Source organism: Phyllobates terribilis, unplaced genomic scaffold (genome assembly GCF_046119375.1).
Source record: "Phyllobates terribilis strain yellow unplaced genomic scaffold, ASM4611937v1 Scaffold_1__5_contigs__length_1240528914, whole genome shotgun sequence".
Taxonomy (NCBI): domain Eukaryota; kingdom Metazoa; phylum Chordata; class Amphibia; order Anura; family Dendrobatidae; genus Phyllobates; species Phyllobates terribilis.
Window position 1 is genome coordinate 180,259,440 of NW_027362761.1, and position 27,980 is coordinate 180,287,419.

Here is a 27,980-nt window from a genome sequence, read left to right on the forward strand (position 1 = left end):
ACTCCATCATTTGCAGCCCCCTCACATCATCATTTGCAGTCCCTCCACTCCGTTATTTGCAGTTCCCCCACTCCATCATTTGCAGCACCCCTCCCCTCAATCCATCATTTGAAGCCCATGCACTCCATGATTTGCAGCCCCCTCATTCTATGATTTGCAGCCCCCTCATTCCATCATTTGCAGCCCCCCTCACCCCATCATTTGCAGCCTCCTCAATCCATCATTTGCAGCCCCCCTCTCTCCATAATTTGCAACCCCCATTCCATTATTTGCATTCCCCCCTAACTCCATCATTTGCAGCCCCCCACTCAATCATTTGCAGCACCCCTCACCTTACTCCATCATTTGGAGCCCCCACACTCCATCATTTGCAGCCCCTCCCCTTACTCCATCATTTGCAGCCCCCCTCACTCCAACATTTGCAGCCCCCACTCCATCAATTGCAGATCCCTCACTTAATCATTTGCAGTCCCCCCACTCCATCATTTTCAGTCCCCCACTCCATCATTTGCAGCACCCTTCCCCCCACTCCATAATTTGCAGCCCCCTCACTACATCATTTGCAGTCCCCCTCACTTCATCATTTGCAGCCCCTTACTCAATCATTTGCAGCCCCCTCATTCCATCATTTCCAGCCCCCCACTCCATAATTTTCAGCCCCCCCTCACTCCATCATTTGTAGCCCCCCACTCCATCATGTGCAGCCCCCTCACTCCATCATTTGAAGCCCCCTAATTCTTTCATTTGCAGCCTCCCACTCCATCATTTGCAGCCCCCCTCTCCTCACTCCATTATTTGCAGCCCCTTCACTCCAACATTTGCAGCCCCCCAATCCATCATTTGCAGTCCCCCTCACTCCTTCATTTGCAGCCTCCCACTACATCATTTGCAGCTACCGCATTCCATTATTTGCAGCCCCCTTCCCTCACTCTATCATTTGCAGCCCCCTCAATTCATTTGCAGCCCCCCCACTCCATCATTTTCGCCCCCCTCACTCCATTTGCAGCCCCCCCACTCCATCATTTGCAGCCGCCCTCCCCTCACTCCATCATTTGCAGTCCCCCCTCACTAAATAATTTGCAGCCCCCCACTCCATTGTTTGCACCACCCCTCCCCTCACTCCATCATTTGCAGCCCTCATCCCCTCAATCCATCATTTTCAGCCCTCTCACTCCATCATTTGCAGCCTCCCACTACATCATTTGCAGCTACCGCATTCCATTATTTGCAGCCCCCTTCCCTCACTCTATCATTTGCAGCCCCCTCAATTCATTTGCAGCCCCCTCACTCCATCATTTGCAACCCCCCATTTCATAATTTGCCGTCCGCCCTCACTCCAACATTTGCAGCCCCCCTCCCCCTCTCACTTCATAATTTGCAGTCCCTCATCCCTCCCTCACTCCATCATTTGCAGTCCCCGTCCCCTCTTTACAGTCCATCATCCTCCAACTCACTCCATCATTTGAAGCCCCCCCACTCCTTCATTTGCAGCCCCTCTCCCCACACTTCATGATTTGCAGCCCCCTCACTCAATCATTTGAAGCCTCCATCTCTCCATCATTTTCAGCTCCCACTCCATTATTTGCAGCCCCCCCTCACTCCATCATTTGCAGCCACCCTCACTCCTTCATTTGCAGCCCCCCACTCCATCATTTGCAGCCCCCCTCACTCCATCATTTTCAGTCCCCCACTCCATCATTTGCAGCACCCCTCCCCTCACTCCATCATTTGCAGCCCCCACATTTCATCATTTGCAGCCCCCTCCCCTCACTCCATCATTTGCAGTCCCCCCTCACTCCATCATTTGCAGCCTTCCACTCGATCATTTGCAACACCCCTCCCCTCAGACCATAATTCGCAGCCCCTGCACTCCATCATTTGCAGCCCCCTCACTTTATCATTTGCAGTCCCTCCTACTCCATCATTTGCAGTCCCCCACTCCATCATTTTCAGCACCCCTTCCCTTACTCCATCATTTGCAGCCCCCGCACTCCATCATTTGCAGCCCCCCTCCCCTCACTCCATCATTTGCAGCCCCTCACTCCATCATTTTCAGCCCCTCACTCCATCACTTGCAGTCCCCTCACTACATCATTTGCAGACCCCCTTCACTCCATCATTTGCAGCCCCTTACTCCATCATTTGCAGCCCCGTCATTCTATCATTTGCAGCCCCCACTCCATAATTTGCAGCCCCTTTCACTCCATCATTTGCAGCCCCCCACTCCATCATTTGCAGCCCCTCACTCCATCATTTGCAGCCCCTTCACTCCATCATTTTCAGCCCCCACTCCATCATTTGCAGCCTCCCACTCCATCATTTGCAGCCCCCTTACTCCTTCATTTGCAGCCCCCACTCCATCATTTGAAGCCCCCCTCACTTCATCATTTGCAGTCCCTCCCATACCATCATTTGCAGCCCCCCCACTCTATCATTTGCAGCACCCCTCCCCTCACTCCATCATTTGCAGCCCCCACAGTCCAACATTTGCAGCCCCACTCCCCTCACTCCATCATTTGCAACCCCCCACTTCATCATTTGCAGCACCCCTCCCCTCACTCCATCATTTGCAGCCCCCCACTGCATCATTTACTGCCCCAGCTCTCTCCATCATTTGCAGCCCCCACGCCATCATTTGCAGCCCCCCTCATTCTATTATTTTCAGCCCCCACACGCCATCATTTGCAGCCCCCCTCCCCTCACTCCATCATTTGCAGCCCCTTACTCAATCATTTGCAGCCCCCTCATTCCATCATTTCCAGCCCCCCACTCCATAATTTTCAGCCCCCCCTCACTCCATCATTTGTAGCCCCCCACTCCATCATGTTCAGCCCCCTCACTCCATCATTTGAAGCCCCCTAATTCTTTCATTTGCAGCCTCCCACTCCATCATTTGCAGCCCCCCTCTCCTCACTCCATTATTTGCAGCCCCTTCACTCCAACATTTGCAGCCCCCCAATCCATCATTTGCAGTCCCCCTCACTCCTTCATTTGCAGCCTCCCACTACATCATTTGCAGCTACCGCATTCCATTATTTGCAGCCCCCTTTCCTCACTCTATCATTTGCAGCCCCCTCAATTCATTTGCAGCCCCCCCACTCCATCATTTTCGCCCCCCTCACTCCATTTGCAGCCCCCCCACTCCATCATTTGCAGCCGCCCTCCCCTCACTCCATCATTTGCAGTCCCCCCTCACTAAATAATTTGCAGCCCCCCACTCCATTGTTTGCACCACCCCTCCCCTCACTCCATCATTTGCAGCCCTCATCCCCTCAATCCATCATTTTCAGCCCTCTCACTCCATCATTTGCAGCCTCCCACTACATCATTTGCAGCTACCGCATTCCATTATTTGCAGCCCCCTTCCCTCACTCTATCATTTGCAGCCCCCTCAATTCATTTGCAGCCCCCTCACTCCATCATTTGCAACCCCCCATTTCATAATTTGCCGTCCGCCCTCACTCCAACATTTGCAGCCCCCCTCCCCCTCTCACTTCATAATTTGCAGTCCCTCATTCCTCCCTTACTCCATCATTTGCAGTCCCCGTCCCCTCTTTACAGTCCATCATCCTCCAACTCACTCCATCATTTGAAGCCCCCCCACTCCTTCATTTGCAGCCCTCTCCCCACACTTCATGATTTGCAGCCCCCTCACTCAATCATTTGAAGCCTCCATCTCTCCATCATTTTCAGCTCCCACTCCATTATTTGCAGCCCCCCCTCACTCCATCATTTGCAGCCACCCTCACTCCTTCATTTACAGCCCCCCTCACTCCATCATTTTCAGTCCCCCACTCCATCATTTGCAGCACCCCTCCCCTCACTCCATCATTTTCAGCCCCCGCATTTCATCATTTGCAGCCCGCTCCCCTCACTCCATCATTTGCAGTCCCCCCTCACTCCATCATTTGCAGCCTTCCACTCGATCATTTGCAACACCCCTCCCCTCAGACCATAATTCGCAGCCCCTGCACCCCATCATTTGCAGCCCCCTCACTTTATCATCGCAGTCCCTCCTACTCCATCATTTGCAGTCCCCCACTCCATCATTTTCAGCACCCCTTCCCTCACTCCATCATTTGCAGCCCCCCTCCCCTCACTCCATCATTTGCAGCCCCTCACTCCAATCATTTTCAGCCCCTCACTCCATCATTTGCAGTCCCCTCACTACATCATTTGCAGACCCCCTTCACTCCATCATTTGCAGCCCCTTACTCCATCATTTGCAGCCCCGTCATTCTATCATTTGCAGCCCCCACTCCATAATTTGCAGCCCCTTTCATTCCATCATTTGCAGCCCCCCACTTCATCATTTGCAGCCCCTCACTCCATCATTTGCAGCCCCTTCACTCCATCATTTTCAGCCCCCACTCCATCATTTGCAGCCTCCCACTCCATCATTTGCAGCCCCCTTACTCCTTCATTTGCAGCCCCCACTCCATCATTTGAAGCCCCACTCACTTCATCATTTGCAGTCCCTCCCATACCATCATTTGCAGCCCCCCCACTCTATCATTTGCAGCACCCCTCCCCTCACTCCATCATTTGCAGCCCCCACAGTCCAACATCTGCAGCCCCCCTCCCCTCACTCCATCATTTGCAACCCCCCACTTCATCATTTGCACCACCCCTCCCCTCACTCCATCATTTGCAGCCCCCCACTTTACTGCCCCAGCTCTCTCCATCATTTGCAGCCCCCACGCCATCATTTGCAGCCCCCCTCATTCTATTAATTTCAGCCCCCACACGCCATCATTTGCAGCCCCCCTCCCCTCACTCCATCATTTGCAGTCCCTCCACTCCATCATTTGCAGCCCCCCACTCCATCATTTGCAGCACCCCTCTCCTCACTCCATCATTTGCAGTCTCCCACATTCCATCATTTTCAGCCCCCCTCACGCCATCATTTGCAACCTCCCACTCCATCATTTGCAGCACCCCTCCCCTCAGTCCATCATTTGCAGCCCCCCTCTCTCCAACATTTGCAGCCCCCACTCCATCATTTGCAGCACCCCCTCACTTCATCATTTGCAGTTCCCCAACTCCATCATTTGCAGTCCCACCACTCCATCATTTGCAGCACCCCTCCCCTCTCTCCATCATTTTCAGACCCCCCACTCCATCATTTGCAGCCCCCCTCACTCCATCATTTGCAGTCCCCCCACTCCATCATTTGCAGTCCCCCCTCATGCCATCATTTGCAACCTCCCACTCCATCATTTGCAGCACCCCTCCCCTCAGTCCATCATTTGCAGCCCCACTCTCTTCAACATTTGCAGCCCTCACTCCATCATTTGCAGCACCCCCTCACTTCTTCATTTGAATCCCCCCTCCATCATTTGCAGCACCCCTCCCCTCTCTCCATCATTTTCAGCCCCGCCACTCCATCATTTGCAGCCCCCCTCACTCCATCATTTGCAGTCCCCCACTCCATCATTTGCAATCCCCCATCCCATCATTTGCAGACCCCCCACTCCATCATTTGCAGCCCTCATCTCACTCCATCATTTGCAGTCCCCCCTTACTTCATCACTTGCAACCCCCCTCCCTCACCCATTTAATTAATTTTATAAAGAAAAAGGAAAAAAGTTGTTCATACTTACCTCAGTTACAATCCCGTGCAATCGCAGCTCGGCTTCTGGTGTTCTGGCACCAGCCTATGGTGCGCGTACGCGATGACGTCATCGCGTGCACGCCGTCACCTGACCAGATGTCCGGAGAAGTATGAGGGAGCTGGAGCTGCACAGCCGTTCAGTATTGACGGCTGTGGAGCTCCGGGAAAGCTCCCTGGGCCGAGGTGTATGCCGCCAAAGGTAGCGCCCCAGTGCACGGCACTTCCTTACACTATAGGGCCCAGTCAAGGTCCCCCCTCCTGTGCTTTTGCTTACCGGGCCCCATACAGCAGTAAGGGCAGTAATGCCCTCATGACAGCCCTGCATGAAGCTCCAGGGCTGACAATGACCATAGTGACTAGACCACCTGCTTTTCTCAGTGCCACTACAGGTGATTGACAGGTGAATACATATGGGTGAGACCTGTCAATCACCTGGAGTGGTGACCCACTCTTTCACAAATGATTGTAAAGGCAGACTGTATGACTATGGGGTGGATTTTATACATCTGTGACAATGGGACTGAGCAAAGAGAACAAGACTCAGGGATTCAGTGCATCTTACAGTGGTCCAAAGACTTGACAATGACCAGATACGTGGTGGTGAGAAGCAAAATGGCCTGTGAGATGAGTACAAGGATTGTTTTTTAATTTTTGATGTTATGGTTCAGAAAAATGGTGTCCAGTGGCTGCTATCTTGTTGAATCTCCACTGAAGCGAATTACAAAAAAATCGTCATTTTGACGAATGCGAACTTTTGTAAAATTCAAGTAGAATTCACTTCCACTCGAATTTATTTGCTCATTTTCAGTGGAGAAGCAAGGTGGAGGACCTCCAGAGCAATACTCCCTTCCATCCTTATAATTCAGCTAGGAATGATTGATTGCAATCAAGATTTACTGATTGGAATCACACACAATTGTTCTTCTGATATTTCCAAAATGTAGAAACAATTGTAAATATAATAAATAATATAAAAATGTGTATATAATTCTCACTATATCTACTAAATATAATTCTAAGTACATAAAGAACACAACATTTTTCTATGTGAGTTCTCTGATGTGCAAATGTATTTACATACCTCCCAATATTCACACTCAACTAGCGCTAAACAATATACAGTATAATTACCCCAACATACTGTCAATCATGCATATATGGCTACACGGGTGTGCAAATATTCTTAAGGACTTCTCTTTATGGGTCGGGGACTCTAAATACATTGATATTCTTTCACAAAAATCTAAATTCATCCAATTGTAATAAATTGAACTATCACATCTCAGCTGCATTATCATATTTTTACTATGATTTACTTCTATGATTTTTAGGCTTTGACACTTTATCCTCTGCTGTACGATGGGCATTCTTATATTTGATTAAATATCCAGAGGTCCAAGACAAAATTTATCAAGAGATAGGTAAATTTTATTCCAGATTTTTTTATATTATATATGTGTTATCTAAATTGTTCATGTTTGCCAGAAGGTTCCTGAGAAGTAAAGCATTACAGAAGCAACAAGATTTTCTCTGTGTTGTAAGGAGAATAGAACTGCTGTAGAGTCGGCGTCTCTGCCTCCTGCCATCCTAAAGAGTCCCCTGCCAGGGGTCGGAGGACTGCTCCTATTTAAAGCACCTCCTCCAAAATGGAGGTGCCTGTGCAAGGTTGTTGTTTGTGTGCTAACACTCTCCTCAGCCCTCAGGTTCCAGTGCCCGCCAGCCTGTCTTTCAGCCGTGCCCGCCAGCCTGTCTGTCTGCCGTGCCCGCCTGCCTGTCTGTCTGCTGTGCCCGCCAGCCTGTCTGTCGGCCGTGCCCGCCTGCCTGTCTATCAGCCGAGCACGCCTGCCTGTCTATCTGCCGTGACCGCCTGCCTGTCTATCAGCCGTGCCCGCCTGCCTGTCTACCTGCCGTGCCCGCCTGCTTGCCTACCCGCATCACCTGCCTGTCTACCAGCTGTGCTCATCTGCTGTGCCTGTCAGCTTCAGCCATCAGTCCCGTGGGAGTCGCCTGCTCTCACACAAGGTGGTCGGTCCCAGAGTGGCACCTGGTTCACCTTCCCGGTCCCTCCTTGGTTCATGGAGTCGACTAAGCCGCTGTGTGGCCAGGGTCAGTCCGGGTAGGCACTTAGTTATGCCCCTCTGGTCCCTCCTTGCATCACAGCACAGAGGTTCCACCACCCGGATCCGTAACAACTGCTACCTACAAGGGCTTTTTCGGGCAGTAATATTGAAGCTTAATCCCTGACTCTAAGCTCCCCCATCGATTTGCTGACAGATTTGAAAGCAATAAAACAGAGAGCACCAGACCACCTTATTGTTTACCAAGTCACAACAAAAGCACAGGCACAGAGAAGTATATGGTGCTGCGCATAGGTAAACTATGCCGGAGATCTTTCGATCATTGGAGCGCCACTGACCCTTTTTTTCAGCTGAATAGTGGGGATACTTTTCTGCTTCATTGTTGCATCTGAATCCCAAACCCCGGCGATCAGTATTTATGCAAATTTGCGTTATTCTACCTACACTGCTTTTAATATTTCAACTACATGTATTGATGAATTCCCTATTAATTGTAGATACTCAAATTGGAGCTAGTAGAATTCCAACATTTGATGACCGACACAACCTACATTTTACTGAAGCGTTTATACAAGAGGTCTTCAGGCATTCATCATTTACTTCGTTTACGATACCACATCGGTAAATTTTACAAAAATTATTCACAAACTCTGTATATCACAGGCAGTCCCTCGGTTGCAAACTGGATAGGTTCTGTAGGTTTTTTAATAACTTTAATTTGCATGTAAAAAAAAAAAAACAATACTCACCTTATCGCTAACATCTCCAACCACTCATATGCTCGCTGCTCTTCATCCATTCCTCTTTTTTCCACTGTAGCACACCGCATTGTTGGCCTCTTCACTCTGGGCCAGGACTGTAACTTAGCGATGACACGCAGTGACCTCCGGGACCTGGATGTGGCCAGAAGTACTGGCCTATAGTGAAGAGGCCAAAGATGCAACAAACAATGGTGGTAAGAAAAGGAATGGATGATGGACAGTGAGCAGTAGTGCAGCTGGAAAGATGAGCGGTGAGTTGAGTATTACTAATTTTTCTTCAGCATCCAAAGTTCCTAACTGGTGTTTGCGTGTAAGTCAAATGTTCATAAATCAGAGACTGTCTGTATATACACCTAATAATCAGACAGTAGTAAAAATGTGATATTGCTCTACACCAGAAGCATAAGAAAACCAAAACCAAAGAAATTAGTTAGCACACCTTTTGGTATAAGTGAAATGTGTAGATGTACATTCATATTGTGGCTATTTCACAGACAAAACCTAGGATAAACACAAAATGAGCAAATACCATGCAGTAAGTAAATAGATGAATAGTAATAGTAGAAGTAAATAACATATGATCCTTAGTTGACATTAATTTAATCAAAAAAGCATAAACATCATCCCACCAAGGTGTATCCAATAAGGATGGTCCCTAACTCTTGTAGTTCTCCTCACTATGTGTCAGATGATCTCACAATAGATGGGGAAAGCAGGACCCAGACCTAACTGTTCAGACACCTGCCTGTGGAAAGCTATATAGACAAGATGCACAGCCCAAAAGGGGGAGCCACACCCCTGTATGTAATAAGTACGAAAAAACTAAGGGTGCTTTCAAATTGTGTTCCGGCACCCATTCGGTGGCCCCATCGAGGCTTACGTCTGAACCCCTTGCAAAACGGCATTCGGGCGTATGCACTGACTGGGCCTTAGACTATAATGATGCCAGCAGAGTGAACGTGCTCTCTGCCGTGCATCCTTTTTGAGCGTGTATGCCTACTTGAGGCAGACACTAGATGCAGTAGACTGCATTTGAGTGTCCGTCTCCAGTAGGCATATATGCCCGAAAGTGATGTATGTCCGCTCTGTCGGCACCATTATAATCTTTGGCCCGTTGGCACATAAGTCCGTATCCCATTTTGCGGGAGATTCAGGCCTAAGCCCCGAAGGGGCAACCGGACTGGTGCTGGAACACAATGTGAAAGCGCCCTAAAGTGAACATTCACACTCTGGCCACTTAACAGGCAAAACCTAGCATAAAAACAAAATGAGCAAATATCCATTTTAACAGACAAAACCTGACCTTTACGCTTTTTTATTCAAAATAGTATCAATTAAGTGCCCTATGTCATTTACATGTACTATTACAATTTATTTATTTACTTACTGCAGGGTATGTGCTCATTTTGTTTTTATCTCATGTTTTGTCTGTTAAATGGCCACAGTGTGAATGTGCACCTACACATGCACTTATTCCACCATGTGTTCCGGCTCATTTCTTCAGTTTTGCATAAGGCTATGGCTACACAGCAAAATGTATCGCACAACACTAAAATCACAGTGTCATTATGCAATAGTGCATCTTATGATTTCCTGTGACTGTAATAAAGAGTCGCAAATATTTCCAAATATTTAGCATTTCCTGTCATAAGTCACACACAACTCACTTGCTGTACACTTCACCGCAAATAACTTGCAACTGCAACTTGCCTGTGACTTTTCTGGGATTTGACCTATTTTTACAGAAACTCTAAAATAGTTATGTGACAGCAAGTCACAGATAAGTGGCACAAAATGTTTTGGCTGTTCAACTTGTCTGAGAATTGCTGTCATACATAGCCCTTGACTAAAATAATTTATTCTTATGTTAAATTGCCATTGAGAATGACTTATTTTGCTCATTTCACTATTTTTCATTGCAGCGCCACCAGAGACACAGTTTTAAATGGCTACTTTATACCAAAAGATACCTGTATACTTGTGAACTTGTATCAAGTGCATCATGATCCGTGAGTAAAATATAAATATAATTAAGATATCTTATACATTAACTTTATCAGTTTCATTTGCATTTTGAAATTTCTTCTAATATTGCATGTTCATTCTGTGGCAAAATATTGGATACAGATATTCTGTATCAAAATGTATTCTGATTAGAGTTGTGGGAACCCAAACAGTATAGTTCGGGGTCCGTACCGAACATCTAGTATTCGGGCATGACCCTGATCATGGACTTCCTCAGGTGCCTGTGCTTAAAGTAAAAAAAAAAGTTAAAATTAATAAATAAATATTGAAATAAAAAAAAAAAACACCATAATACTCACCTTAACGCTTAATCCCCTAAGCCTATGTCACCTGTAAAAGAGAAAAAATAATAAATCACCATAATAGTCACCTATCCACAGTAATCCATACTGTTGCATGATGATTCGGATCACTTGTAGAACAGTCACATCAGCAGCCGGCCACACACTGACAGGAGCATAATCACTCCTGCAGTGTATAGCACTGACCTGCCGTGTGAGAGTTCACAAGAGTTCATCAGCTGATGAGCTCCAGCGATCTCACTTACAGCACCACCGCTGCTTGAGAAAGCTCTCACGCTGCAGCGGTGCCATAAGTGAGGTCACCGGGGTTTATCAGCTGATGAACTCCTGTGAACTCTCTCATTGCAGCTCAGCTAACACAGTGCCTGTGTCAGTGTGTTACCTGCTGTCAGTCATGTAGAGCAGTCACATCAGTGACTGTTGATGTGACTGCTCTACAAGTGATACAGATCGTAATGGGACAGTATGGATTATTTCATCACCTTGGACAGGTGAGAGGTAAGGTTGTCTTTTATTTTTGTTTTTTTACAGGTGACAATGGTTTCTGGGATTAGGTGTTAGGTGAGTATAAATGTACTTTTTTATTTTTAAATAAATGCGTAAAACTATGGGGTTAGTAATGGGGGCGTCTTATAGACGCCTCTCCATTACTAACCCCTGGGCTTCATGTCGGCTGCCAATACAAGGTTGACATCAACTCTAGCGATATTACCCCACTTGCCACTGTACCAGGGCAAGTGGGAAGAGCCAAGGCTGAGCGCCAGATTTTGCTCATATTATTGATGTGCCATTTCTGGGGTGTATGAGGGCTGATGTTATTAGCCTCGGAGGGGGCTAGTTTCCATGGCCCCTTCCCTGGCTATTAATATCAGCCCATAGCTGTCTGTTTAGTAGTGTTGAGCCACCCCCGTAGTGTTCGAGTTCGGTTCGGTTCGTCGAACACCCGTGTGTTCGCCGAACTGTTCGTCGAACACCTTCGAACACCGTTAAAACCAATGGCAGGCAAACAAAAACACATCGAAACACATAGAAAACACCTTCAAAGGTGTCCAAAAGCTGACAAACTGCTCAGAAGACATAACTAACACATGTAAAAGTGACAAGTACATATAGTCATGCAAAAAGAAAAGAGGTGGAGGAGTAAAAGGAGGGGGAGACACAGATATAGGCATGTGATGCCCTTCTAAAATCCAAAAAGTGAGAAGCCGACACGGCCAGTCCTTTCCTGCCTGTGTCACCTCCGTGTCGACGCGTTTGTGCCAGAGCCGCGGTGGACCCTGACGGCCAGCCCCCCTCTCCCAATACTGGTGCCTGTCCGCTGGTGGGTCGAGCGAGCCCCGCTGTGGTGGAGGCAGCTCTAAGCTTTTTAATTTAAATTGTCTCTCTAATTTGAATGAATACACTTTAAATCCTTTTACAAGGATCTATTGGAGGGCAAGTCTCATGCCAGCAGCCGCGTAATTCCAGCTCCAGTAGCGTCCACTAAAGCTGCTGCAGTTTAAAAGCTTTTATAAGGATCGAGCTCGGCTGTCCACCGCAAGGCATCCTACCGCCAGTCCCAGCCCCTATGCCTTGGGGTGCCTCCTGATGCTCTTCACTGAGTATCCCGTGGTCCCGAAGCATTTCCTTTGAAAAAATTAAGTGTCCAAACTACAGGTGGTGTAGCTTGCTTAACAGCCGGGATAATCCGCTGACTAGCAGACACTGCTACTAGGCACAAAGTATTTCCTGGGCTAGATGCAGTTAAAAATTTGTAATTAGATACTCTCGTTGGATGCTGAGAAAGCATTCCATAGAGTCTCCTGGCACGCCATACATTATTCTCTTATAAAGCTTGGGGTAGGGGTCTAGGGGACCCTTTTATAGCCAAAATCACGGCCCTGTATCGCAATACGTCACCTAGGCTGAAGATAAATGGAACTGTAGCACCCTGAGGGCTCGGTTGCTACAGAGGTATTGCACCTCACCCAGAGGTGTGATATCTCACTCTCAGGTAAGGATGGAGTGTGGATCAGGACCCGACACCTGCATGCATTACACCACATTGCTGTGGGGCAGGGCGACCAATATGCCCCTGAGATGGGCACGACAGTCCCTGTCCCTGGCTGGAGTGGGGGGAGGGAACACTGAGGAAGGGGAACCCTGTAGTGCAGGAGCAGGGAGGAAGCATTGAGAAGGGAGTATAAAAGGTGGGCACCATCTTTGTTCAGTGCAGAGAAGTCTGAGCAGAAGTGACAGGGAGCAGGGGCTCTGCATGAGCTCTGCTCCGGAGGCGGGCCTAGTAACAGAGGCCCAGGCCTGGAAGAGGGAGAAGGAAGGAAGAGGAGCGGAGAAGGCTCCAGGAACGAGGAACGAAGGGATCCCAGGGGTGCGGACGGGCGAGTCGCCACCGCATGCCCGAATCCACCTGCGTGGAGGGGTCAGGCCAAAGGGGGAGACCGGTCCCCGAAACTAGTGGAGGCGGGAAACGACCCTCAGCTAGAAACCGGAGGCTGTGACATTTTATGTGGCGCAGCCCCTCGCTACACCCGCTAGGAAGGCACCACATAGGGTCAGGGAAACGGGCGCCAAGTTTACCAAGAGGAGGCCCAAGGCAGCCGGACAGAAGGGTTGGTAAGAAAGGCCAGACAAAGGACACACAAAGGGGGTCCTGTGAAGTGCTCCAAAGTTATCTGGGAGTTGTCTGAGCCCCTCACTTGGTGAGCACAGTACGACGTGGGCAGCCGTTACCTGCAGAAGTGGTCTGGATAATAAGAACTGTGAGTAAAGGCCCTGGACTGCATCACTGACTCCGCGTCATTACTGCTGCTGCCCTGCACCATCACCCCCATCCTCCGCATACACTGCCCTGAGGCTATACTCCTCCCGTGGGGAGTTATTCTACGCTCTGCTGCACCCACAACACCAGCCTCAGCGGTCTGCCCTGCAGCGGCAGTTCACTCTGACCGCAATCCACGGGTGGCGTAGTCGGACGTTTAAACATCAAAACCACATAAATAGTTCTGCCACTGGTTTGACCGCCCTGAGCCACGGAACCGGGTCGCCGCAACGGAGACTACAACCACCAGCATCCACCAAAAAGGGTCCGGCTCCGGGTGTCCCAAGGGCCAGGGGGCGCGTCAGAACATTTTCATCACCTTTCATAATCACCAATAGGACAAGGATGTCCTCTGTCCCCTCTCTTATACATCCTAGTGTCGGAGCACCTGCTCTCATCAATTCGCCATAACCCCAATATTAGGTGGATTGAGGTGGGAGGCACTGAGTACAAGTGCTCTCTATTTACTGATGATGTCCTAGTATATATCACTCAATCACATATATCCATCCCTGCTGTTATGGCTGAAATAGATCACTTTGTTACATGGTCAAATTTTAAAATCAGTGCAGCGATGTCTGAGGCCCTCGATGTCTCCCTCCCCAAATCCATACAGGATTCCATCCAGTTCAACTTTCCCTTTGCCTGGCCCTCACAGGGTATCAAATACTTAGGAATTCCTATTCATAGAGACCTCTCCCGTCTATGTTATCTTAATTTTGGGCCCTTTATTGAACAACTCCATACAGACCACGGTTGTCAAGTTAGAACTGTAAGATTCACTACGTGAACCACTGGTGTTTTGTGGAAAAGCACATGTACACTGTGTTCCAAATTATTATGCAAAAAGTGTTTAGGAGTGATAAGGGAAGAATTTGTTTGTTTGTCAGTTAAACTCATTGATGGTGATGTGTGTCAGGGCTCTTTATATCACTGTAAGCAATTGCAGACACCTGTGCTAATTAGTTTGGCAGGTGTGTCCAATGAAAGGCAAGACTACTTAAGAAGGCTGTCCCACATTATTAAGCAGCCTACATTTTCTGCCAAAATGGGAAAGAAAAAGGGTGTGTCGGCTGCTGAGAAGCAACAAATTGTGGAGTGTTTAGGTCAAGGCATGACTGCAATCAACATTGTGTGATGATCAGGATGAAGTGTCTTGGCAATCAAGAAGTATGTAGCTGATTCACAGTACACACGTGTGCGTGCTGATAAGGGCAAATTGAGGACTCTTTCCTACAGGCAATTACGTCAGGTTAAAAGAGCAGCGGCAAAAAAGCCTTGTCATAGCAGCAGACAAGTTTTTGAAGCTGCTGGTGCCTCCAACGTCCCCCGAACAACAAGATGCAGGGTCCTTCAGAGGTTTGCAGCTGTGCGTACGCCATCCTGTCGACCTCCTCTATCCACTGCACACAAGCAGAAATGGCTCCAGTGGGCCAAACAATACATGAAGACTGATTTCAAAACTGTGAAAAAACAAGGGGAAAGGGAAAGGGAAAACGTATGTCAGCTCACCATGTAATAGCCAGACTCATCCAGTCCCAACGGAGTCTTGCAGCGGAGACGCCCAGGTCACGGGCTACCAAGGTTCAAGTAATGAGAAAGCAAGCAAAGATGTCTCCAGCAGGACCAGGGTTGTATATATCTTGTTAAAACTTCACTTTTAATTTCAAATTATAAAAGCCAAGGATGAGTTACAGAATGAGCAATATAGCGGCTCTTAGGTACAGCACATTCCAACGCGTTTCGGCTAAACCTTATTCATGGAATAATGTGAGAACTAAGCCTACTAGCTGAAGTTAAATAAAAAACACTTCTTGGTGATTGCTTCAGGTGTTGGACCACAGCCCAGAGGAGAATTAACCCATTATTGGCAGCTAAAATTAACTACAGCAAAAAAGCACAAAAACTACATAAAATTGGACATGAGATAGAATGGAATACAAAATTAGTGGAAAAACAAAATGAGTGAGAGATACATGCAGAAACAAAAACAAAAAGATCTTTTATGCCGTGGAGCAGTAAAACACATAATAATGATCATAATAATCACTAAGCATCCTTTATGTCTGGTGAGCATGACTGTTTAAACACCATTAGAGTATAAATATAGTTAGTATATGTAGTCCCATTTAAAAAAAACAAAACAAAAAAAAATATCTTTGAAAAAAAAAAAAAAACAAACAAAAAAAATTTTTTTCCTTTTTTTCTTTCCCTTTTATGGAAAAAGGATGCAAAAGTCATAAATATAAGCATTGAACAATAAAGCAGTTAAACAGTTAGACAGTGCATTCTATTATGACCACAAAGGAAATATATTATCAAAGTACTGTCGAACATGAATACGTGAGACTAAGTGTATTGTAAAATGAGATCCTGTCTCACATTCAAACCTTGCAGAAATCTAGTACACAAGAGAAAAATCCAGAATGATTCTCGGTTCAGGATTTTTCTCCTGTGGTCACCACCTCTCTCCGGCTTAAAAACTTTTTCTATTGCTTTAAATCTGAAGTTATTTAGATCTCCATGGTGAACATTTGCAAAGTGTTTTGAAACTGCCGATTTGTTTAGGCTGTTAGGATTACATGCATCTGACATATGACGACGGATGCGTATTTTTAAAGGTCCTGTGGTTCAGCCTACATACTGTAGCTTACAAGCAATACATTCTGCAAGGTATATAACCCCTTCTGAATTGCAGTTTAAGAAGGTGCTGATTTTGTATATTTTTTTGGTGATTTCAGACTGAAAGGAAACACTTTTGTGTGCGTATTTGCAAGAAATGCACCTACTATGGCCACAATTATAAAACCCTTTTAAAGTGAGCCAGGTTTCTGATGGAAAATGAGAATTTTTTGTACAAAAAAGACTCGGAGAAACCAGTGAACCTATAGTGGGAGCTTTTTTAGCTATATATTTTATGGAACAATTGTCCATGATTTTCACTAGAGTGGGGTCCTGATTTAGCATGGGTATATATTTTTTTATGATATTGACAATACTGTTGAACTGTGGGCTAAATTGTGTAGTAAACACAACCGTATTTTTCGTATTTTTAAATCTGCTTGGTTCTTTTTTGGATCGATTTTTCAATAAATCCTTTCTGTCTATATTAGCTACTATTTTTTCTGCTCTGTTTAGAATGCCTTTAGAGTATCCTCTTGAAGCTAGTCTGTTTTTAGTGCTGGAGGCTGCCTCTTGATAACTCTTTTCTGTTGAGGAGTTCCTCTTTAACCTGATCATTTCTCCCACTGGGATATTTTTAATATTGTGGGGAGGATGGCAAGAGCTCATTTTGTTTTTCCACTAATTTTGTATTCCATTCTATCTCATGTCCAATTTTATGTAGTTTTTGTTGTTTTTTGCTGTAGTTAATTTTAGCTGCCAATAATGGGTTAATTCTCCTCTGGGCTGTGGTCCAACACCTGAAGCAATCACCAAGAAGTGTTTTTTATTTAACTTCAGCTAGTAGGCTTAGTTCTCACATTATTCCATGAATAAGGTTTAGCCGAAATGCGTTGGAATGTGCTGTACCTAAGAGCCGCTATATTGCTCATTCTGTAACTCATCCTTGGCTTTTATAATTTGAAATTAAAAGTGAAGTTTTAACAAGATATATACAACCCTGGTCCTGCTGGAGACATCTTTGCTTGATTTCAAAACTGTTTTGTTCACGTATGAGTGCCGTGCAACGCTCGATGGTCCAGATTATGGAGTGGAGGATGGCTGGTTGATGGACACCCCACGCAAACACGGCTACAGCGCCAACAAGGAGGAGGTGGAGTAATGTTTTGGGCTGGAATCATGGGGAGAGAGATTGTCGGCCCCTTTAGGATCCCTGAAGGGGTAAAGATGAACTCCATAATGTATGTGGAGTTTCTCAAACAGCACTTCCTGCCATGGTTCAAGAAGAAGAAACATGTATTCCACAGCAAGATCATTTTCATGCATGATAATGCACCATCTCATGCTGCACATAAAACATCTGCATCTCTGGCTGATATGGGCATAAAAGGGGACAAACTTATGGTGTGACCCCCATGCTCTCCTGACCTCTACCCCATTCAGAACCTCTGGAGCATCATCAAAAGGAGTGTCTATGATGGCGAGAGGCAGTTCACATCTAAGCAACAGCTCTGGGAGGGTATTCTGTCCTCATGCAAAACAATTGAAGCAGAAACCATCCAAAACCTGACAAATTCAATGGACGAGAGAGTTCAGAAGCTCCTTTTGAACAAGGGGTCCTATGTGCAAATGTAACATAACCTAGAATAAAGTTTTGAGTTGAAAACTGTTTGATTTCAGTTTCTAATAATCTGCTAATGCTTATAATTTCAAAAATGATCATTTTTTTGGTCTTTATTAAAATGAAAACGTTGATCGAAGAGTGTGGGGGATCTAAGAGTGTGGCAACCCAGTAGTAAGGATTACGTCGAATTCTGACAATCTGAGGGTCATGTTGCAGGTAGTGCAGCAAGAAGGCACTTATGTGTTTTGCGCATCTCGGAGCCCCAAAATTATTTTCTGGGCTAGATGCAGCTAAAAATTATTATTAATTTTAAATCTGGTGGAGCTTAGTATAGATGGCCTAATAGAATCAGTACTGCACACTGCTACAAAGCCCAAATTATTTTCCAGCCAAGATACAGATAAACATGATTAGTAATTTAAAATCTGGTGGAGCTAAGTATAGATGGCCTAATAGAATCAGTACTGCACACTGCTACAAAGCCAAAATTATTTTCCAGCCAAGATACAGATAAACATGATTAGTAATTTTAAATCTGGTGGAGCTTAGTATAGATGGCCTAATAGAATCAGTGCTGCACACTGCTACAAAGCCCAAATTATTTTCCAGCCAAGATACAGATAAACATGATTAGTAATTTGAAAGCTTAAAACGGTTGGTGAGGTGATTTTAACCAATCATCAAGCTTTTACTCTCCCCAGGATGACACAGGGGTAGAAAAGTCATTTCGGATCCATGATTTGTTCATCTTTATGAACGTGAGTCTGTCTACATTATCAGTGGAGAGCCGCGTGCGCTTATCTGTCAGCACACCGCCAGCAGCGCTGAACACACGTTCAGACAGAACACTGGCTGCGGGGCATGACAAGATCTCCAAGGCGTAAGTGGCTAGCTCCGGCCATTTATCCAGATTGGAAGCCCAAAAAGAGCAAGGGTCCAGTGACACAGTCATGGCTTCAATGTTTACTTAGAGATACTCCTGTACCATCGTCTCTAGACTATGTGTCAGACTTCTTGTCTCCTGTGGCCTTGCAAAGGATGGGCTAAAAAAGTGGTGAAATGATTCCACAAAATTGATGTTACGAGCAGATACTGTGTTTCTGTTACGGTTTGAGTGCTGAACACTCGACGGTCCCACGGTTGGCAAGTTGGAACTGTGAGATTCACTACGTGCACCACTGGTGTTTTGTGGAAAAGCACATATAAGATTCTGCAACAGTCTCTGCTGATACTCCTGCATGCGTGCATCCCTTTCTATGGCAGGAATAATTTCTGAAAATTTACTTTTGTATCGGGGATCTAACAGTGTGGCAACCCAGTAGTCAGGATTATTTCTAATTCTCAAAATTCGAGGGTCATGTTGCAGGTAGTGCAGCAAGAAGGCACTCATGTGTCTTGCGCATCCAGGAGCACCAAGTCCCTGTTGTGTTGGTCGCGAGGTAACAATCATGCTTCCTTCCTCTGTCCTCTCCCCCCAACCTCGCACAACAGAAATGTGATCAAGGTCTCCCTCATCTGATGAGTCTTCCATCAGTTCGTCCTACACTTCTTCCTGGGCTCCTGCACCTTTCTCACTAGTTTGGCTGCTACCATGCGCCCTGGTAAAACCATCTCCCCCACCCTCACATGCCTGCCGCCTTGGTGCTGCCGACCGTCTGGACCTTGCAGATGTTAGCCCTTCCGCATACAACTCCTCCTCCTCTACTTCCTCCACCTCCTCTTGTGCCACCACCTGACTCCAAATTCTGTTTAACATGTGCTCCAGCATGTAGATCACCGGAATAGTCATGCTGATAATGGCATCGTCAGCACTAAACATCTTCGTCGCCATTTCAAAACTGTGCAGAAGGGTGCATAGGTCCCTGATCTGAGACCACTCCTCCAGCGTGATTTGCCCCACCTCTGGATCTCGTTGGCCCAGGCTATACGTCAGAACGTATTGCACCAGGGCTTGTTGGTGCTGCCACAGTCGCTGCAACATGTGCAGAGTTGAATTCCACCGGGTAGGCACATCGCATTTTAGCCGAGGAAGTGGCAGGCCCAACGACTTCTGTAGAGATGTAAGTCGCTGAGCTGCGTGATGCGAACGGCGGAAGTGAGCACGCAGCGACCGTGCCCTCTGTAGAAGGCCATCTAGTCCGGGATAGTGGGCTAAAAGTTGCTGGACAACCAGGTTCAACACGTGAGCCATACAAGGCACGTGTGTGACATTGCCCCGGCGAAGGGCCGCACCCAGGTTTGCAGCATTGTCGCACACGGCCTTCCCTGGTTTCAGGTCCAGTGGAGACAACCATTCATGAAATTGGTTCTCCAGAGCTGACCACAACTCCTCAGCTGTGTGACTCACATTTCCCAGACATTTCAAAGTAAAAACCGCCTGATGACGTTGAGCCCTACTGCCAGCATAGTAAGGAGGTGTGCAGGATCCCTTCTGCGCAGTTAGAAAGCTTGTGGCATGACCAGACAGGCTTTGGGTGCAGGTGGAGGACCGAGAGGAGGTTGAGGAGGCAGAAGCTGTGGAGGAACTTTGAGATAAAGAGGATTGACGCACAACTCGTGGGGACGGCAAGACTTGGACAGCAGCCCCTTGTCCTGCTGTCACCATAGTTACCCAGTGCCCAGTCAGCGACATGTAACGCCCCTGTCCATGCCTACTCGTCCAAGTGTCTGTGGTGAAATGCACCCTGTCACACACAGAGTTTCTCAAAGAAGCGGTGATGTTGTGTGCGACATGCTGGTGGAGCACACGCACACCTTTCTTTGAGAAGTAGTGCCGACTGGGCATCTGGTACTGGGGCACTGCGACGGACATAAGGTCTCGAAAATCCTCTGTGTCCACCAGGCGGAAAGGCAGCATTTCTGTAGCCAAGAGCTTGCAGATGGTGAAATTCAACCTCTTAGCTTTCTCATTGCTAGGAGGAAATGGTCTTTTACTTGTCCACATCTGAGGGACCGAGGGCTGGCTGTTGTGCTTAGACAGGGTTGATAAGGGTGTCCCCGGCAATCTGCCGGTCTGTGAGGAAGATGCAGGCGGACAAGTTAGGTTGCCTTGATCCAAAGGTGGTGCTATCGATGTCGGACAGCGCTCAACACCAGCTGGTGTTACCACCTCCAAAGAAAATGATGACCTGCCAATCACGCTGGCTGTTGCGGGTAAAGAGGTGGCAGGTCTGCGTCCCAAAACAGGTGTGACTGCTGTCCCCCCAGTCACAGAGGATGAAGAGGCCGCGGATGCACAAGATGTGGCAGACGGTGGTTGGCCCGGCTGGCTAGGCCGCATTGTAGCACAGTGAGCTTCCCACTGCAACTTATGCTTCATGTCCATGTGCCGTTTCATGCATGAAGTACTCAAACTATGTATTTTTTGGCCTTTACTTAGCTTTTGCTGACAAATGTTACAGATAACACGAGTTGGGTCATCTTTATCGATCTGAAAAAATGCCCAGGCTATGCAAGGCTTAGCACCCATGCGACCTGAAGAGCCACCACGACTTGTGGTGAGAGGCAGAGTTGTGTTTGAGGATGCAGTTGTTGATGTGCTTCCAGTACTACGTCTCTGTCCAGGAAGGCGCAACCTGACCTCGTCATCACTAGCATTCTCCTCCACCTCCTCTGCTGACCTCATCTCTTGGCTGGCTGTGGGTTGACAGTAAGTGGGATCTCCAACCTCATCATCATCACCCTGTGTGTTATCACACCCGTCGTCCTCAGAGCCAACCTGTTCCTGCCCTGACAAAAAACTAAAGTTGTCGCTCCAATCAGGTATTTGAGTCTCATCATCGTCTTCCTCATTGTCTCCACCAACAGGAGTTACAGTTTGGGAATGAGGGTCTACATTATGGTCAGAACCTTCTGCGTCTGGTCCTGGATCCGACTCATAAAGATTCTGGGCATCAGTGCAGATCATTTCCTCGTCTGGATTCACAGAAGCGCTGGAGCCGACCTCTGATTCCCAGGCTATAGTATGAGTAAACAGCTCTGCAGACTCAACCATCTGTTCTACCTCATACTCAGACGGGCAGCTGGAGATTTGGGAGCTGTGAGGAAGCAAGTGCGATTGGGGTGACACCTCTGAGGACTGGAGTATTTGTGATGTTGAAGTTGATGTGGAGGAGAGCCCACTTAAAGGAGCACTTGATATCCGTTGAAGCACCTGCTGTTTTTGTGCCTCATCTGGAATTTGTAGCGATTGGCGTGGCCGTAAGAAAGGGATCTTATCACATTGTCAGATAAAAGAAGTAGACATTTTAGTTTGGCTGGAAGATGGTCTTTCTTCTGCAGATGTTACTGTTGCTTTAACACCTACCCCACGGACACAACCTTTTTTCCCCTTCCCAACACGCCTATTCCCCTTTCCACCAGCAGCAGGCCTTTTTCCACTCATTTTGGTGGTTAACTAATTCACAACTCTGGAGTTGTTTGCACAAAAAAACAATGGATGGGAACCGAGCAGAGCTGAGAGGCCAAACTGTGGTATTAGGCCAAAACTATTGGCTGGGTTAGATGCAGAAAAAAATTAAACTCAATTTGCAACCTGATGGAGGTCAGTATAGATGGACTATTAGAACAAGTCCCACACACTGCTAGAAGCCCAAATATTTTTTCAGAGCTAGATGCAGAAAAAAATTATATTCAATTTGCAACCTGATGGAGGTCAGTATAGATGGACTAATAGAACAAGTCCCACACACTGCTAGAGGCCCAAATATTTTTTCAGAGCTAGATGCAGATAACAATTATATTCAATTTGCAACCTGGCGGAGGTCAGTATAGATGGACTAATAGAACAAGTCCCACACACTGCTAGAAGCCCAAATATTTTTTCAGAGCTAGATGCAGATAAAAATTATTTTTGATTTGCAACCTGATGGAGGTCAGTATAGATGGACTAATATACCAAGTCCCACACACTGCTAGAAGCCCAAATATTTTTTCAGAGCTAGATGCAGAAAAAAATTATATTTAATTTGCAACCTGATGGAGGTCAGTATAGATGGACTAATAGACCAATTCCCACACACTGCTAGAAGCCCAAATATTTTTTCAGAGCTAGATGCAGAAAAAATTATATTCAATTTGCAACCTGATGGAGGTCAGTATAGATGGACTAATAGACCAAGTCCCACACACTGCTAGAAGCCCAAATATTTTTTCAGAGCTAGATGCAGATAAAAATTATTTTTAATTTTGCAACCTGATGGAGGTCAGTATAGATGGACTAATAGACCAAGTCCCACACACTGCTAGAAGCCCAAATATTTTTTTCAGAGCTAGATGCAGAAAAAAATTATATTGAATTTGCAACCTGATGGAGGTCAGTATAGATGGACTAATAGAATGATGCTATGCCCAAAAGGTTTTACTTCACTAGCTGCAGTGAAAAAATTGGTATTCTATACACAGGTGGTGTAGCTTGCAACACAGATAGGCTACTCCACTAACTAACACACTCTGCAATAGGCCAAAAAGGATTAGCTTTGCTAGATTTAGCCAAATGCTGTGAAAAAAACTTGCACAGCACTGGCACAGACCTGCCTGGCAAAAACTTATAGGAACTGATGTAACTTAGTCCTGAAAAGGACTGCAATTACAATTAGTCTTTACTCCAACAACCTATCTATTTAAGAGCACAGACCTGCCTGATAAAAGTCGTAGGAAATGCTGTAACCTAGTCCTTAAAAGGACTGCAATCACAACTATTCCCTACTCCCAAGCTATCTGTAGATTTGTGCGAAAATTGGCTTGAAATTAAGAAGGTATAGCTCACACAGCAACAGCTGTGCTGTCTAACACGCAGCTGCAGCAGTGAGAAAATGGTGGCGACGGGGAAAATGGCTGGGTCTTATAGGGCAAGGACATGTGACATACACTGCCAATGACACATGGCCTTGCTTGTGTGAAAAAAAGCACTTCACTCCGTGTGTGCGCTGCTGATAGGCTGACAGATTGCACCTCCCCACTGTAAATGCGGGAAAGAGAAAAAAAAATGGAGATCTTCATTATTCCTGCAGAGATCCATCCCCTGCCCCTCCCCCGCCCCGCTGAACACTCAAACTGCGTATTAACATTAATTTTCATCATTACTGAGAAAAAATCCAGTTATGATTTTGGTGCACGAACAGTTATCGAACATAACCTCGAACAGCCGAATTTTTTTGAAATCGTTCGTGTTCGCCGAACGGCTCGAACACCGCCCAAAACAGCTCGAATTTGAGATTGGCGAACAGTTCGAGTCGAACAACGCTCATCTCTACTGTTTAGCCTTTTTTGGCTAAATTTTATAGGGGGACCCTACGTCGATTTTTTTTTCTGGGGTCCCCCTGTAAACTAGCCAGTAAATGCAAATCAAACAGCTGTGAGCTGTTTTTAATAGCCAAGGAACATTTTGGCCTAATAGCCTCTTTCTAGGCTATTAATATGAGCCCACAGCTGTCTGTTTAGACTTTGATGGCTAGAATTTATAGAGGGACCCTACATCAATTTTTTCCTGGGGTCCCCCTGTAAACTAGCCAGTAAATGCTAATCAAACAGCTGTGAGCTGTTTTTAATAGCCAGGGAACATTTGGGCATAATGGCCCCTTCCTATGGGACTAGTAAGCAGATGACAGCATGGGAACCACTGATGTTTGGGCCCACCATTCATATGAATGGGGTCTGGGTTCGGGTACTGTTTTGGTACCCGAACCAAACTTTTAATAGATGTTTGGCTGAACCCGCCGGACCCAAACATTGACGGGCCCGCCCATCACTAATTCTGATGTATGTATACAATAGTTTATGTAATTTTAACCCCTTACTGAATGCTGGCATGCATTAAAATGGCAGTTGTTAAGAGGCCTTAATCCCTGATCGCTGTTTTAAAACAGCGATCTGGAATATGAGAATAGCGCTGCCCCATGGCCAAAATTCCAGTGGTTGACAGTGGTACATGAAAGCTGACAGCCTGTGGTATCGGCCCTGGAAGGTTTTGGAACAGATCTGGGCAGATGAAACCTTTAAACACCGCTGACAATCGTGACAGCGTTATCTAAGTGGTTAAAAGACCCCATATGGTAGGATCAACCCTCCACGATCCTAATCATGGCTGACAATCATTGCCATGGTAACCTGTAGTCATCTAATGCTATAAGCTGGGTTGCACAGGCTCTGTCAGTGAGTCGCTGACAGGTCTCAGGCATTGAAGTACACGAGTATTGCATTGCATGAGACCAGCAATCAAAGTAAAAATTATACATGTCCCATAGTGGTACTTAGTGAAAAAAATGAAAGAAAGTTACATAAAATGTGTAAAAAAGTGAATAAAAAAAAAACAAAAATCAAGAAAACCTGTTTTGCCACTAAAAATGTAGCCTTTGTGATAAACCAAAATAAACAAATAAAAGTACACATACTGCCAGACAAAAAAATGTAATAAAAAGCAATCAAAAAGTCATATATAAAAAAAATGGTATGAATAAAAACGCCAAGTTGCCCTGCACAAAACAAGCCCTAAAATGGCTCATTCAGCAAAAATATAAAAAAATTGACAGCTCTCAGAATATGGTGATGCAAAAAAAAAATTCATTTTTGTAAAATATTGTTTTTAATCTGTAAAAGCAGCAAAGCATGAAAACAAAAAAAAAAATGAGACTGACGCGACGAACAAATTGGTCTTATCTCATTTAACGTACTGTGAACGGCGCAAAAAAACAATAGATAAAACCAATAACTGAATTGCTGATTTTTGCTCATTCTGTGTCTGAAAAATCTGAATAAAAAGCAATCAAAAAACATTATGTGCCCCAAAATGGTAGCAGAAAAATCTGCAACTCGTGTTGCAAAAAATAAGCCCTCATATAACTTTATTCATCAAAAAATAAAAAAAATTACAGCTCTCAAATATGGCGACAAAATAAATAATTGCTTACATAAAAAGCATTTTTAGTGTGATAGCAGCAAAACATAAAAACCAGACATAAATCTGATATCACTGTAATCGCACCGACCAGAAGAGTAAAGTCATCTAATCACTTTTACTACACGGTGAACTGCGCAAAAGTAAAAATAAGAACTATTCTTGTACGTCTTGCTATTTGTTGATTCTGCTTTCCAAAAATCAGAACAAGGCTCGGGTGACATTTATCATGTGCTCTCCGCTGAGTGCTTAAGTCAGGGTTTCCATGTAAATCCCCAAAACCATGATTCAGACAAAACCCCTGGCAGAACCACGTGTCTACAAGGCAGGTGGAGTCACTGTGGACTCTGTCTCGTCTATGTTCCGACGGTGTCCCATCATTTTAGGCATCTTTGAATGCCTAAACCTTTAAAGCTAACAAACAGCAAACTACGCTGTTCTAAGGCACTGATACAGAGAAAATAAGAGGAAAGAAAAAATGCCAAACAGGGAATAAATATAAAATACAGTAACTCTTTATTGAAAGACCATTAAAAAGACATAGAATAAAAAGAGATCCAATTAAGAAAACAAAAGGTGGGTATGGAGTGCAATTAATGGCAGTAATACTATAGGTCTATAAATAGAAATATACAGTAGTGCATAAGGGAACATAATCAAATTGATTTAAAATAAAGTGCAGGTGCAACATGATATTTATGAATACAGTCAAACATGCTGGATCAAATAATTTGTACAGATATAATAACAGTCAAATAATTTGTACCGATATTTTAACAGTCAGCTAGCCGAAAAATATGAAAAAATATATGTATATATGTGAATAAATACACTAAAATTAAATTGCATATCAATAAATGAAAGCAAAGTTACCATCATATCTGCGCAGGCGACTGCGCTCAGCGCCATCTTCCCTCACATTATGCCATGTTCATAAACATTTATATGGATCCATTAATCCTTTCAGCTGTATCAACCTATACTCATTAGTTCTCCCTCTTGATTGGTGACCATCTACTTAAAGTGCACCTGTCAGCAGAATTGTGCTCAGTAAACTACATACACTGTCTGGTGGGCGACATTACACTGATTAATATGATACCTTGGTTGATGAAATACGTCCTATGGTTCTTGTGTAATCTTTACTTTCAGTTTGGAGATAATGATATGCTCGTGCTCTGGGGCGGCCTGTGGGGGGCGCTCTATCTGGTGCTCTGCTTACATATTTATCTGTATGCTCTTATGACAGCTCACTGTACCTTCACTGACCTGCCTCCTAGTTTACATAATGCATCTAGTAGTGTAATGCATTAATCAGTGTAATGTCGCCCACTAGACATTGTATGTAGTTTACTGAGCATAATCCTGCTGACAGGTACGTTTTAAACAGCCGCACTTTCTGCTGTCATGTTACGCTCCGGACGAGGCTCAGGCCACACTTTTTCCTTCCACTCAACTTTCCATTAATATGCTTGGATACAGCACTCTGTGAACAGCCAGCTACTTTAGCAATGACCTTTTGTGGCTTACCCTCCTTGTGGAGTGTGTCAATGACTGCCTTCTGGACATCTGTCAAGGCAGCAGTCTTCCCCATGATTGTGGAGCCTACGAAAACAGACTAAGGGACCTTTTTAAATGCGTAGGAAGCCTTTGCAGGTGTTTTTTGTTAAGTATTCTAATTTACTGAGATAATGAATTTTGTGTTTTCATTGGCTGCAAGCCATAGTCATCAACATTAACAGAAATAAACACTGAAATAAATTAACTTTTTGATGACATTCTAATTTTATGAGACGCACAATTGTACCATGTAAATCTGTTAAAAGCATCTATGATTTTGGATGCAACTCCGGTTGTATCATCTGTGGACTCTCCAACACCAGCTGGGGGAAAGGTAAAGATAAGCAACAATCTCACTAAACAGCAGCGACGGGAGGCTCGGAAATTAGTGCAGCAGAATACGGATGTATTCTCAGAACTGCACGGCCGTACAGCTGTAATCCAACATAACGTTATCACCGAGCCTTAGGTAAGTGTACGAATGAAACCGTATAGTGTGCCGGAGGCAAGCCATCGCGGCTGAGGTGAAACAAATGCTCCAGCTGGGAGTTAATGAGGAGTCTAGGAGTGAGTGGGCTAGCCCCATTGTATTGGTTTAGAAGCAGGACGGGTCATTACGATTTTATAACAATTTCTGGAAATTGAATGAAGTGTCAAAATTGGACCTTTATTCAATGCCCTG

General features: G+C 45.6%; 1 protein-coding gene across 3 annotated transcripts in view; it reads left to right on the plus strand.

Moving 5' to 3' along the window:
• LOC141252544 (cytochrome P450 1A1-like) overlaps positions 1 to 27,980 on the plus strand; it is a 79,813-nt gene that overhangs the window by 45,451 nt on the left and 6,382 nt on the right. For all 3 annotated transcript variants that reach the window (XM_073670534.1, XM_073670541.1, XM_073670554.1), the window contains exons 4-6: positions 6,946 to 7,035; positions 8,190 to 8,313; positions 10,376 to 10,462. In XM_073670534.1, the coding sequence (XP_073526635.1) occupies positions 6,946 to 7,035; positions 8,190 to 8,313; positions 10,376 to 10,462 (301 nt within the window). The remainder of the gene's footprint in view (positions 1 to 6,945; positions 7,036 to 8,189; positions 8,314 to 10,375; positions 10,463 to 27,980) is intronic.